This window comes from Aedes albopictus, chromosome 2, assembly GCF_035046485.1.
Source record: "Aedes albopictus strain Foshan chromosome 2, AalbF5, whole genome shotgun sequence".
In the NCBI taxonomy this organism is placed as follows: domain Eukaryota; kingdom Metazoa; phylum Arthropoda; class Insecta; order Diptera; family Culicidae; genus Aedes; species Aedes albopictus.
Window position 1 is genome coordinate 285,599,165 of NC_085137.1, and position 13,236 is coordinate 285,612,400.

General features: G+C 37.6%; 1 protein-coding gene across 6 annotated transcripts in view; it reads right to left on the bottom strand.

Moving 5' to 3' along the window:
• LOC109408897 (potassium voltage-gated channel subfamily H member 8) overlaps window positions 1–13,236 on the bottom strand; it is a 160,966-nt gene that overhangs the window by 69,999 nt on the left and 77,731 nt on the right. For all 6 annotated transcript variants that reach the window (XM_062851994.1, XM_029872948.2, XM_029872949.2 and 3 more), the window contains 3 exons: window positions 12,448–12,558; window positions 12,168–12,287; window positions 5,477–5,614 (listed from right to left, as the gene is read on the bottom strand). In XM_062851994.1, the coding sequence (XP_062707978.1) occupies window positions 5,477–5,614; window positions 12,168–12,287; window positions 12,448–12,558 (369 nt within the window). The remainder of the gene's footprint in view (window positions 1–5,476; window positions 5,615–12,167; window positions 12,288–12,447; window positions 12,559–13,236) is intronic.

Sequence of the window (13,236 nt, forward strand, 5' to 3'; positions counted from 1 at the left end):
ACCCGCTATTACCACCGGCCTTCGCCCTGTTAGCACGGTCGTTAAGCGGTCCAGCATTTGCGTGAACCGCTCGATCGGCCACCGCGGAGGCGCATAACAGCTACAGAAGAAGACCCCGTTTACTTTGGCGACCACGAAGCCCTCATAGGTAGTATACACCAACTCCTGCACGGGGTATTTACCCGTCGTCCATATCGCCGCCATTTTCCTGGTCCCATCCGAGGCCCAGTTGCCTTTGCCGGCGGGTACTCGGTATGGGTCCGAAATGATGGCGATATCCGTCTCCCACTCAGAAACCGCCTGACAAAGCAGTTGCTGAGCCGCATCACAGTGGTTCAGGTTCAGCTGCGTTACCTGCACTGTGATTTGTTGCTCACTGCGGCTTTCTTAAAGGCCGGGCACCCTGGACCACCCATCGCATGTCTGTTTTTCGAGGTTTTCCCGGTACAGATCATGCATATGGGCGGACTCGTGCAGCTTTGGGCTTTATGACCTTCAGCGCCGCATCGCCTACACAGTTTGCGCCTGTCGCAACATTTGGAACGGTGGCAGAGTTGTACACCCACCTGAAACGCGAAGCAGCAAAGGTCGGACTGGTGGTGAATGCCTCAAAAACAAAGTACATGCTGGTAGGCGGAACCGAAAACGACCGGATCCGTCTGGGTAGTAATATTACGATAGACGGGGATACCTTCGAGATGGTGGAGGAATTCGTCTACCTCGGATCCTTTCTGACGGCTGACAACAACGTGAGCCGTGAAATTCGGAGGCGCATCATCAGCGGAAGTCGGGCCTACTACGGGCTCCAGAAGAAACTGTGGTCGAAAAAGATTCACCCACGCACCAAATGCGCCATGTACAAAACGCTAATAAGACCGGTAATCCTCTACGGGCACGAGACATGGACCATGCTCGAGGAGGACCTGCAAGCACTCGGAGCTTTTGAGCGACGGGTGCTAAGGAGATCTTCGGCGGCGTGCAGGAGAACGGTGTGTGGCGGAGAAGGATGAACCACGAGCTCGCTGCACTTTACGGCGAACCCAGCATCCAGAAAGTGGCCAAAGCCGGAAGGATACGGTGGGCAGGGCATGTTGCAAGAATGCCGGACAACAACCCTGCAAAGCTGGTGTTTGCAACTGATCTGGTTGGCACAAGAAGGCGTGGAGCGCAGAGAGCACGATGGGCGGACCAGGTGGAGCATGACTTGGCGAGCATCGGGCGTGACCGAGGATGGAGAGCGGCAGCCACGAACCGTGTATTATGGAGAAATATTGTTGATTCAGTTTTATCTTGAATTTGATGTAATACTAAATAAATGAAAATGAGTATCAACCTTGACCAGAACTTAATTAACTTGCTTTGTTGCCATTGTGGAACAAATTCGGTTCTCTTGACCCATTCTCACGTCATCGAAGGGTTGAGAATGGCTAAATTTTCAAACATTTATAGTTTTAAGGAAAATTGACGAACTCCAAATGTGTTTTTTTTTTTATTATTTATACACACATAACAAAAGGTCACATTCCAGTGATCAGAGGACTTTTTCATGCAAAGAAGCAAAAGTTATTAGGCAATGAATGTGGAAGTATGCATAGTTGACCCATTCTCACCTCCAACGACGGTATTTTATATTCAGAAATATTGTCTGTATAGTTTGACCTTATAATAACAAATTTATTTATTATTTATGTAGTTTTTTCGAACAAAGTTAGTTATTATGTTTGTTTTTTAGCTCTCTTTCCTAATACAAATAAAAAAATGTTCTTCATCTCTATATATAGAGAACATTCGATCTGCTTATTCTCTCTTACTGAGCAACAGTTTAAAAAAACGACGATAATAACACTTCAATAAGAAAACAGGTAATGATTGCAATGCCATTGCGATGTTGTTTTCTGTTTCACAGTGGTTAAATTTCCCAACAGCGGGGAGGAAAACAATATTTCTTCGGAATAACAAATGTTGTATTTTGTGGAAAATGTGTTATTATTTTCTTCTTTTCTTCTATCCAGGATCTCAGACAACCTCCCATCTCAGATGCTTAGACTTAAGCCAGAATAACTTTTGATTTTTCATTCATTTCTTGAAATATTTGAAGGTAAACCTCTCCCTCCCTTTCAAGATGGATAATGAAGGCGTTCTTCGCAATATCAAATATATAAAAATATGTGTAATATAAAAATGGCATGTCATAATATTTAAAATGTTTCCATATTGAGATTTTTTTTCAGTCATTTGCATTTGAATGTTTCTGTTTTTTTCTTATTATTTCCTTTAGGATAAGTAGGGGAGTTTTAACCATTTTCGTTTGCTTTTTCATTGCGCCACAGGGTGGTTTCTAAAACCTTTTGGAGTTGAAAAACTAACTTTAAAACGGAGCTCAACTGAAAGTCTGTCAAAAGCAATGCATCTGGACTTGAAATGCTACTCTACTCACTTAGTAAGTTACACACGCTTCATGTTCAGAACAAAGGGGTTTGTGATTAAAAAAAAACTATTATTGAAGTCAAACCTTGCATTTTTTAAAGAAAAACCCAAATTTTTTTATTATGTTTACTTACTCAGTCATTCCATATAAAATCGATAGGGGGATCTCAGAATGATCTGATCGAATATAATCAGATCCGTACATTTTTATTTTGAGTGCGGAGACAAATTTTAGGATAGAGTGGTACAAAAAATCAAGAATTTTCAAGCCTTATGCATTTTTCAAAAAATCTTCATTAAGGTACAAATTGGCCGATTTGTTTTAGTCGTTTTAAAGGTACAGTAAGACCCATAAAAAATGCGACAGTTTTCAAAGTCACCGTTCCCCTACTTCGAACTGATTAACCTCGCATGTATCTATTGGATAGTATAGTAGAGCCACTAATCTTATAATGGCAAAGGAACATAGACTGATTCCATGCAAATACCTTCGGAAATATAACGTTGAACATATGGATGTCGAAATCGTCCACGCGAAAGAGGCCGTTTTTTAAGGATATAATTTTCTTTCAATTGCTTTCAATCACATTCAATCAAATTTTATTTTCAAAATAGTACTTTTATGGCTGGATAAGGTCTTCAGGAGTTGGTTGGTTCGTCGGACAAGCACGAAAAAAATATTAACTTATTAATTAAGAGACATTTTGTGAAAATTGAATTATTTGACAAATGATAATTTTTAGAAAATATTATGTTTTAAGCATGAAATTGTTTTAAAGTACATAGTATTTGTACCTATCATAAAGGTATGTATATATGCCTTCATCGACAAAAAAATGTTTTGAAAAATGTTCTAACAGTGTTAAGCTTTTTATTAATTTATCTTAAATACGGTTTTTAATATGTAGCACCTTTTTTAGTTTTTGTTTCCTAAACATTTGAAATTATTTTTAAAATATTTTTCAAACATGGGCGTATTAAAGAGTACATATTTCTTCATGGTTTCCATGTGTTTAAAAGTTTTTATCTTAGTTCATTTTGCTATGAAAATTATAGGAAAACTTGATTTTATTTACAAATTGTTAACAATTATAAGGTATCCCATATACGTAACCAATGAATATTTTGACAAAAATTTTAGAGATCCTTTATGACAATGACCTCCTTATTGCATCCTAATCCAAAAAAGTTTAATTCATTGGGATTATTTCATTAAAAATCATCAAATACTGCAAAAAATGGAATGTCGCATTTTTTCATGGGTCATACTGTACACAGTTGTAATTCTCGCGTAAAGCATATTGAAGAATTTCAATTGTACTAAGGTGCAATAAATATGTAAATATCTTGTACCGACTTTTCGAACCCTCTAATCAGAATACCCTCTTTGAATGAATGCAATCAGTAATTGTACCATTTAATTCCGCCTTCTTTTGCTTATCCTTTGACAGTTACGCTTATTTCGACTACCACTTGTAATCTTCCTCAGTGTCAGTTATTCAGAGTGGAAAACTGACACTGAGGAAGATTACAAGTGGTAGTCGAAATACGCGTGTCAGTCAAAGGATGCAAATATATTAGATTTTTTTTGTGTTTTCATGGCCTTGGAACCTTGTTCATGTGTTGCTAGATGCCAAGTCATGCCAGAACAGCATCGAACCGTTATGTGTTAATATTAAAGAAAACATACGTTATTTAGAGATTGTTAAACATACCTTAATTGGATCGTTTATAGTGTCTGTAAAGATAAAATGTCGCCTGAGATTTAAACTAAAAAAAACTGATAGTTAAAATGTTTCAAAAAACAACTTCTAGACGAAGAAACATCAACTTATTCGATTCCCTGAAGAAGATCGAATAAGGATCGAAACGTTGGAAATAGAAAACATAAAGTTGTTTTTGATCCCCGAAAAGACTGAAACGCCACAAAAATACCCAAAAAGTCTATGACTAAGTCAATTTCAAACCGAATGTTTTGAATTTTCATATAGGGTTAGATACTGTACCTATCTTACTGTGTTCCTAAAATTAAATCATAAGATATCACGACAAGTGGCCGAAACAGGTGCACCTGCCCAAATGGTACACGGCCCTACTATTGCATAGTTTATTGGCAGCCAAACCAAAGCCGTTTTATAATAGGCGGTTCTTTTGACTTGTACACAGAAATAATTTACTGGTGGCTACAAAACTAATTCATCCATCAGATCATATCTGAAACATATTCATTATCTTAAAAAAAAGGCTGTCATTTTGAAATATATGCATAGAACTTAATCAAACCATTTAAATAGGCTGCTCGTTCTTAGCTTTAGCAATAGATATCTTTCTATTTTGAAGAACTCATATTCCAAAAACACGGAGCAACTTTGTTGAAATTTAAATATTTGTGACAAATATTTTGAATTTTCTGGTAAATATATAAAATCAAGTTACTTGGTACTCGCGAAATGAAAAACGAACAAATATATTTGCATATTTAGTGCACCATATCACACAAGGGTTCTTTCAACGTATTTTTCCTCAAAACTGCAACTAGCGATCCAAAATATCAAGATTTTTAAAGCTAAAACTCATAGCTTTCGAAATTGTTGACTGATATATAATTTCTTTAAATTGAATTAAAGATATAATAAACCTTTAATTTAATTTAAAGAAATTATATATCAATCAACAATTTCGAAAGCTATGAGTTTTAGCTTTTACAATCTTGATATTTTGAATCGCTATATCTCAAAACTAGCGAAGGAAATATACGGTTCTACTTATTTTCGATGAAATACAAACCCCCCAACATCAGGAAATTTTGAGATCCGCATTATTGATTTTCTATGGAATGACGGTATTAGTCTACATCTCTATGAATTTTGTTTGCAATAAATTATAACGTATATGCCACAGAAAAAAAACTTTATCAAACTACCAAGAGGCTTCTAAATTAATTATAAAGGAAACAATCCTACTAAGTATCTTTCACAGCGTTCGAATTACAAAAGGCAAGCATTGAATGACACCAAGTAGCTTTAAGTTTTCAATTCATTACACTTACCACTACTGCACTCTTCCATAACAGCCATCTCGGACATCTTTGCCGTCGTCACGTCCTTGTGCGAGGCAAGAAACAGTACCACTTCCCGTTTTTCATTCTTGATTGGGACGATATCCAGCAAACACCAAAACGGCGTACCTGGTGGACGGACAAGATAAGATAATTTGCGTAATTAGATGAAATCTACACTCTACCTTCGATGAACTTTTCCAGCAAGTAACAGTTTAATCGGATAGGGCAAATTTAAAGTCATACTTTTTGATTGGCAGTTTATTTGGCAACTTAGGAAGGCCTGGCATAAAAGTGTATACGAATTTCGTGTTTGGGTAAAAAGCGTTTCTGGAATCTATCATACTTACAAGAAGCAATAAATTATTTCACCCACATTAACCATGCCACCCCGAGACGAGGGATGAATTTCAGCACGGAACGGAAACAACACGACGAAAAAAACGCCGCCAGGCATAGTAGAAGCATTTCTCTGTCAGGAATGAACACTTTCTTCTGTCTTTTCCTGATGGTTCGTGGTGACATGGGCCAAGCTGCACTGAACTTTGTGAAACGTAGCAAAAAGAACTCCAACAATAAGCAGGTGTGTAAAATAATAAAAACAATAATAAATAACAACGCCAAATCCGGAAGAACGTCAGCTAGGGAAATGTTCTTGCATGATACAGATTCTCCCAACGGTCACGTGGTTGGCTGCAGTAGGTAATGGAAATTACCTAACGATTTGATTTACGAACAAGTTAAGCATCTGTTTATCCTCATCCTGTGTGATCAACATGTACCGCTTTGCTTGCATAATTCTCCTGGTTATTTTAGTTTTAATGGCTAGCTCAGTGTAACATTAGCTGTAATCTCGTTACATATTGTTGCGTCCGCCTTATGTATGAAAGCTTAAGCTGCATCGTTATAATCATGCAATTATAAAGCGATTGTTCTATGTGTGTAGGAAATTCGAAGTATGAACTTTGAACAATTTGAACTAAATATCAAAACTACTTAGGGAGCGTCAATAAATGACGTAGCATTTTTTGGTCGATTTCTTACTCCCCCTCTCCCTCTCGTAGCATATTTTCCTATACCATATACATGACTCGTCACACAATTTTGTTTCATACTGTTGCATTAATTGTAAGAATGTATGAAAACAAAATAAACGTAGGTACCTAATCACTCAATACCGTAATCGACTGTTTTCGAATATAATGACAAACAATGAACAACAGGTAGAGAGACGCTTGGAATTCATTGATGTCGAAGAACTGCATTGATGGTCAATGATCACTTTTCAAAAGACTTTGAGAACTATGCACAGTAAGATGATGATCCGCCAATTATCGTATACTGTCAGACAGGGATGGGAACACTCACTTGCGAAGAGTTACACTCACTTGCTGTTTTCTCAGCTCAGAAGCGTGCCATCAAGAAACGATGTATGGACGACTTTTGCCTTTTGGTTTTGTCTAAAAGTTTGCCGAACGAAGTATGGGTCGCACACGCATATCGGAGACGTGAGGGAGCAGGCAACTCTCCACGAGGTGAATGTAAATTACACTCACCTTGTGGAGAGTCGCTTTCGCAGCTCTGTCACGACTTAGGTATGGGTTTGCGATCCGTACTATATTCGATAAACTTTTAGACAAAACCACAAGCCAAAAGTCGTCCATACATCGTTTCTTGATAGCACGCTTCTGAGCTGAGAAAATAGCAAGTGAGTGTAACTCTTCGCAAGTGAGTGTTCCCATCCCTGCTGTCAGATCACCCCTATTACCCGAGCAGGAGAAAATAGCTGAAGAATAACTAACTCAGGTATGGAAAACCGAATACCTACAACCTGAATGAGGTATTAAGTAGCCCTGCATAAGAAGTAAAATACCTAAAATAATAACTGGTGTGTATTCTGTGCATAACGCCTGAATAATGACATCAGGTATGACAATACCTAAATAATAATCAGCGATGTTTCCATACAAATAGGGATTTTTCCATAATTGAATAATACCTCAAACCATCCTCAACGCCACACCAATAACTCGTTGAGGTATTGTATCAATACCTACCAAATACCAAAATAAGTTATTTTCAATACCTGGATAACCGACCAATGCCTTGCCTTGGTATGATACCTGATTTTGGTATGCTCCAGTTATGTGGCAGTTATTCATTCCTGCTCGGGTAGGTACCGTTACTAAGACGCTTTGCATCCAGTCGGTCGGAAATATCGCGGTTTTTCATATGTAGCAGCTTGCCCTGCCCTATGTGAAATTTTTTTTCCTGAAAATTTACTTAGTGCAAGCCTTTAAAAGCTCACCTTTTGGCACTACTGTAGCAAACCTGATATTTAGTGTATCTAAATAAGAATCGCTCTCATTTTCGATGAGTTTTTTTTTTGCAAATGCACTGATTGTTTGCATCAAAAAAAAAAAACTGCATTATTGCATGTAAAACCAAAATGTTTTGAAATCATGTTTGTGCTATACCTATTCTTGAACAAAATTTAGCAAAACAGATCGGACTGTGACCATTTACGACCACTCGTTATCCTAAACCAAATGCTTTACCAGTGTTCTTCAACACCCGAGATGTTTGGTCACCATAAGTACTCAAATAAGAAATTGAAAAACAATTACAAAAATATCATTTATTACAAAAGCCAGTAATGCGAATTAACAAGTTCCTATGAATTGGAAAACTTTTTGTTGTCAAATAAGAAGACATGCATTAGTCATTACTCGGTTTCGAAGAAATTAAACGCTAAATTTGTGGAAACAATTCAAAATAGCTCCTAGTAATAAGCAACGTTTGAAATTCTTCCAGAAAGCCTCTCTGAAATATTTTCAAACAATGTGTGACGAATTTCATCCGAAAAGTGTTCTTAGATTAATTTTAAACTTCATGTTTATGATTGAAATTTCCATGAAAAACAAATCGCATGTAAGCTATAAACAAAATTTTCGTATGAAGTTAAAAAAAAAAACCTGTTCCTTTCAATATTTGGACAAAAATCAATCATGAATTTTCGCCATTGTAGTTTCTTATCTCAGAAATTTTCAGCAGTATTTTTTTTTTCTTGAAATTCTGCCATTGAATTCACGTACAGTGACCCCACAATTTAAGAATCGGCAAAAATGACCACATGGATCACTCATTTGATCACCAGGGTGATTCATTAATAGTGTACAAAATTAAGGTGATTAATCGGTGTGGGGTCACTGTAAACATAAAAAATTCTGTAATATTTAGTCTATCTCGAAACAGACATTTTTCAATAATCCTAGAAACAAAAAATCTTGAAATATCAAGGAGTTGTAATGATTCAGTTGACATTCAATACAATACATTTCAATACTGTTGATATTTCTCAATCACTTGAAAAATCGCCCCCCTTTTTAGTATTTTCGCCCCCCCCCCTCTCCCCCAATTTTGATCTTTCGCCCCCTTCGGCCTGATTTTCGCCCTGGGGGGCGATTTCGCCCACTTTGGGAACCACCGTACTAAGGGATTTGCTTTGGGCATCTCGAACGATATGCGATCGAACCCAGTTGTCTGCCCGATTCATAGGGTTAATCATTGTGGTAATAGTGTAATTAATTAACCTTCTTCGTGCATTAGCTGACGCTCACTTCGCTGACGTAGTGCACGGTTTGGGGTCATAATGACCCCAATGCACGACTAGGGTTAAAAACGAATTAATCGCACCACCTAATAAAGGGTTTTTTTTTCATCCAAATTTTCTTGGAAAAATATGAAAAATATCGTTTCTCTCTGTTGTTGAGAATAAATCGCTTGCATTTAAATTAACCACAGTGTTCCTATTATTGAGGTAAAATTTAATTTTTGTTCCTAATGTTCCGGTATCCCATTGACTTCAAGTTCATATGGCATTTAGGAGGATAGGAACACTATCGCAATACAAGGAACACAGGAGCAAAACTAAAAGGGAAAATATTGTTAAATAGGTTTTTGAACAAATCTCGAGCACACAAATGGTGCAACCTAATAATTGAAGCATAATGCATCTATTAAAATGCCATTTGGAAATAGTTTAGCCGAAAAAGTGCTCAATTGCCATTAATGGAACATTAGGTACACAGTTAAAAAAATGTTACATCATATCACCTGTAACAAAAGGACCCCGTCATATCGCAGACATTTTTCCGTCAGTTTTTAAATTTACAGCTTGCTCTCAGTATGAAGCTTGCATTCAACATTCTGTACAAGAAATTGTTTAAAGTAAAATGTAATGGAATGGAAATTTATATGTCAAATTTGTTCACGTCGGGTGAAATTTTGCTGTGTACTACCGTAACGAAGTGAACGATTACCCTACTATGGATAGCTGTTTCGAACTTCTTTATTGATGGAGCTTCGGTGCGAACCATTGCATTGGCAGATCGTATCGAGATGCTGGTGGCGTAGCCGACACATGAAACAGATTTCGTAACATTTTTGCTGTACAAAAGTGAAACAAACCACGCTTAAGCAAACTTAAGCTTTAGAAACTGTTGTTCACCTACTTCGGTTTCTTGGGAAGTTCTCGAATTAGCCTTTAGTAAGTTGATTAACAACTGTTCAGACTAGGGATGGGAAAACTGGTTTAATTTTGAGAGTGAACCACTCCCGATTCACTCTTGAAAAAGAATCGAATCTTTTGATCGATTCAGTAACTAATTTTCGGGACTTGATGAAAAATGTCGATTTTCGATGTGAGCTGGCTTCTTTAAGTACAAATCTATCCAGTTTTCGAGAAAGTTCACATGCATGAACGCTGAAGATATGCACAGACGTTTGTGCAGGGCGTAGTAGAATGCAAGATTCACAGATTTTCGATAATTCTACAAAAAAAAACGAATCACTGGTACGAGTCTACCTCACAATATGAGTATGAAAAAACAATATTGGCAAACATTGCGATGTTCTCCGTTAAATCATCATGCGTAGTCAAGCTACGCAACTCTTTTCGTAATCGTAATGAACGTCAGCGAATCGTAACTTTTTTGGTTGATTCTTTGAGTCCATTCGCGAGTGTCTAGTTCAGACGTGTCTTTCACGAGCATCGTAGCATTCATCTTAGTCCCGCTAAGGCGACGTGAGATATCGTAGAGGAGACACTTGTCGCCGTTATTTGAGGCTATCTCGTGTTGGAGTGGAATCGAGTTCATTTCTGTGCCTTCAGGGGACGGAGATGGTCAAGTGGCTTCGTGGCTTGGAGGAAAGAAGCGCCCGTTTTGCAAATTAGAGTCGTGGGTTCAGTTCTCACCGGAGCACGTGGATTTGTTTTCCCAACTCAAATATCAATTTGTTCATCAAACACGTGTTTTCCGTTGTGTGCATTTATTTCAAAGCAATCAGACGTTGAAATTAGTTATTTAATTTAAAAAAAAAAGAGTTGCAACTTATAAGTAATGTGACTGATTTGATTAAGCTTTTCCGGGTACGCACAGCGACATAAAAAATGCGTGTTTAATCCTAGTCAAAAAAAATCACAAGTGACGACAGGTAACATATGGAAAAGTTCAACTATCCATACCAAAAAGTAATATGCCAATTCAGATACGGTTGGCCCGGACTAAAATGATAAGCGATCTGGGTCAAATGACTTTAAGCCATGCTTGTTGTATGTCCAAGAGCTCTAGGCAAGTCAAGACGTTGGGATACTGATATCTTTTATCTTTATTGGAAACAACACTTGCTTGAAAGTATCTAAAGTGGCAGTTGCCTGTGATGTGATGACTATTATTAATTCGAATTGCAAGAACTCTTATCTATTCCTTTTATTATTTAATAGGAAGACGAACTTTTAAGATAAGGAATGTAATTTGTTACCTTTTGACATGGGACTGTGTAATGCATAGCGTTAAAAGTGATTCGGTATACCGCATAATTAGAATGACGGATTCGATTCCCGTTCCGGTCGGGAAAATGTTCTTGACGTGCTGAATACAGTGTACTTGCCCCACAATATACATTTTTTTTTAATTGGCAGGCAAAGAAAACCTATCAATTAATAACTGTGCACACCAAACTCTTACAGCAAAGTAAAAACCAGCGAAACGATTTGCTTATATTGTGATATACTTGGAAGGTTCAAAAAGTCGGTACACGATAGATTTATATGTTTATATGACTTGCTCTAAACCCACTGATCGAAATTCACGTCAGTGTTATTTGTTACTTTAATACTCACATTTCTACAGGAATCATATGTTGAGAAAATAAATCACACCAAAAGAAACCAAGAATCTTTTCTAACAACCAATTTGAACAAATCTGAGAGATTGGCAACGCCATTAATGCAACCCATGGAAAAAGCACTTAAACTTAACCAAGACGAATTAAATTTTCAATGCAAAAGCATCTGTTCCTTTAGTACCAGTAGAAATCATAAAACTGCTACGCTGCAGTAATAACCCGACGATCCATCCAAATTGAAAGCGTGCATTCAATCTCCGGGAGATGTTATGATGTTTTAAATTTTTTATGCTCACACCCATTTTCTTCGTGCAATGAAATGCTTGCATCCCTTGCAGATGCGATACATAATGCACTTCGTGACCGTGAATATAAGCTACAGGGGCAGCTTACAAGAGCTAAGTGGGTAATATTATAAAATGTTCCATCATCTCACTTCTATGTGGGGTAGAGATGCGAGTACACCCTGCATAATGAATATAAATAAACTTACCATTCTTTTTATAGAATATCACCTCCAACTTCAGCTCACTTTTCCCATTGAGACTGCTCTCGATTTGGCTTTTGTGTTCTTCCTTCGTCTCCGGGCCATAGAGAAACCGACAAGCACAACCTGAAAATTTTGTGTTTTAAAATGAAAAGACTTTCAACAACAATCAAACCACACAAAACCACATCCACTTCACAGGTTTACATCAAGCAAGGACGGAAACGAAACAAAACAATGTAGCTAGAGCTTTCCGGAAGGAAAGCAGGACTGCATGTAAAATTACCTTTCTGCATAATTTGTGCACGCGAATACCCAGAAAGCTCGACGAAGCCATCGGAACAGTACACTATCGGATATCCACTAACTTGTGCGTTACCAAGAACAAAATTGGAATCTGCGAAGAGAGGATAAAAAATGGAAATGAATGCAATTTACCACTAGCATTACTTTGTTGAATAGCAGTAAGAGAAACACATTTATTGTGTGGATGAACAATCTGTTTAAGATATTTTCGTTGGTTTATACGGTTTTAAAATGGTTTTGCTTAAATTGGGGTGGTACGAATCGTGTAACTCGACCCACACAGTCGAGGAGGTGTACATAAATCTATGTAGGAAGGGTATGCTTAAAGTGTCTGGATGCAATGCCTGGTACAGGCAGGCGTAACGGAAAGGTGCTTGACTCCGTGGACATATAGAAGTATTTTCATGTGTGCCACATAAAAATGTTAAGAAGGTAAATTGAAAATTTCATTTAAGCTTAAGGGTAACAGAGTCATCAAAGAATCAAACTTTTCTATCGCCAAATCTGGACAATACATTTTCCAAATTTCATAAAGATTTAAGCACTAGAACGTAGTCCGTTATTATTATTTTGATATTTTCCTCTGCTCGGGATGCTGAGGAAAGTTAAGGATGCCATCAACCAGCTCAAAAACAACAAAGCAGCTGGTAAGGACGGCATCGCAGCAGAACTCATCAAGCTGGGCCCGGAAAAATTGGCCACCTGTCTGCACCAGTTAATAGTCAAGATCTGGGAAACCGAACAGCTACCGGAGGAGTGGAAGGAAGGG